At 37.7% G+C, this 1587-nt stretch overlaps 1 protein-coding gene across 1 annotated transcript in view; it reads right to left on the bottom strand.

Annotated features, from left to right (window-relative positions):
• LOC109536755 (cationic amino acid transporter 4) overlaps positions 1–1587 on the bottom strand; it is a gene marked incomplete at its 5' end in the record, with an annotated part of 7353 nt that overhangs the window by 2312 nt on the left and 3454 nt on the right. Inside the window, 3 exon segments of the mRNA XM_048663954.1 lie at positions 970–1104; positions 1161–1332; positions 1393–1559. Of these exon segments, the coding sequence (XP_048519911.1) occupies positions 970–1104; positions 1161–1332; positions 1393–1559 (474 nt within the window).

Below are 1587 nucleotides of genomic sequence, written 5' to 3'. Positions count from 1 at the left end.
ATTATCGGGTGATTTGAGTCGAAATTCAAATATCGGTTAGTATGAGTAGGTTTTCTATAGACCAAGGTTTCGAAATTGTTTAAATTTTTCTGAATTTGTATATCGAGAAAAGGAATTTGGTGATTTTGTTCTTTTTCAATAGTGAATTTAATTGTTGGTTCTTTATTATTCAGGTAAGATAAAAATTCATCAAGTTTTTGTTCTCCATGACTGTAAATGGAGAATACGTTATCAATATAACGCCACCAAATTATTGGTTTAAATTTGTAATTATTAATGAAAGTTGATTAAAAATTTTCCATAAATAAATTACTAAAAAATGGGGATAGTGGTGACTACGCAGTTGTTATTGCGAAATAAGAGCACTATTTATCAATCTGTAATAAAAGAAGTGGGAAAATTCTGCCTTTTTTAAACACAAACATTTTTGAGGCGAAATACCCAACAGGCAGTTTGTAAAAAAATATTTTTATTAACGCATTGATATTGCGCAGTTCGACGCGACTTTGATCACATGAAGTCAATCGGTATCAAAACACTTTCAACAACTCAAATTTTTATCTGGCATTTATTGACTGTGTAATTCTGCTTTTCGCCCTGTTTTAAATTGCCTCAAAAACCGCAGTAGGGCTATAAAAATTTCAATTTCTAGTAAGATTTTGTGGATTTTACGCCCCTTTACTAAAGTTGATTTAGGTTTATGAAAATCATTCAAAAACCCGCTGAAGAAAATAAAAGTCCCAAGAACCTCCAACTGGAAGGGTTTCAAATGCTTTGCAACTTTTGCGAAATTTTTAAACTCCCCACATACATATAAAAGGTGCGCCCATTCTGACGCTTCTTAGAGCAGCAACTTTTCATACAGTTTCCCAATCTTCAGAAGTGCTTCGCACGAAATCTCGCATAAATCCAGTGCAAGTTCTGAGGCTCAAAAAAATCTTCTGAGTCTACATTAAGCAAGTCGCTTACCAGCTGTACTGTACGCGTAGCGTTCCAGTTAAATTGATCAGCTCTGAAGCTGGAGTGGTAAGTTCTGAAGTTGAGGCGGATATTTGCGAGCCTGGCGACGTCAGCGGTTTGCTTGCAGCTATTTCATATGTGGGTCTACAAAACTCTCGTGCGTACCTTTATTTTGCCCAAAGAAAACCCGAACTACTCACCGATACCGTAAAATGATCACGCTGGCACTCACGATGGTATAAGCCAAAAGAGTGCCAATCGACATGAATTCAACCAGTTTTTCCAGGTCAAATAGAAGCGCAATGACTGCGGATGCAAATGCCGAAATCACTAAATTCACCTGTGGGATTTGAGTTTTGCTGTTCACATTGCCTGGAATTTGTCTAAATTTTAACGAATCTCTTCAGTCGGTGGCTGGTGTTGAAGACGTACCAAGAAACCCAAAAAGTAGTCCATCAATGGCCATTGAGTACATACATCTGGGAAGGGCAAACAGGGAGCCAAACAGAGTGGTGGTCATTCCACAGATTGCGCCTAAAGACACCATGTATTTCACCCAGGGCAAACCGGCCAAGGAAAACGCATCTGGCAAAGCTGCGCTAGAATAGGTAGAATCAAATTTTATTA

This window comes from Dendroctonus ponderosae, unplaced genomic scaffold (genome assembly GCF_020466585.1).
Source record: "Dendroctonus ponderosae isolate FM_Combo_2020 unplaced genomic scaffold, Dpon_F_20191213v2 Dpon_F_20191213_2, whole genome shotgun sequence".
NCBI lineage: Eukaryota > Metazoa > Arthropoda > Insecta > Coleoptera > Curculionidae > Dendroctonus > Dendroctonus ponderosae.
The sequence above is the reverse complement of the archived record's forward strand: the minus strand, read 5'-3'. Positions and strand labels throughout refer to the sequence as shown.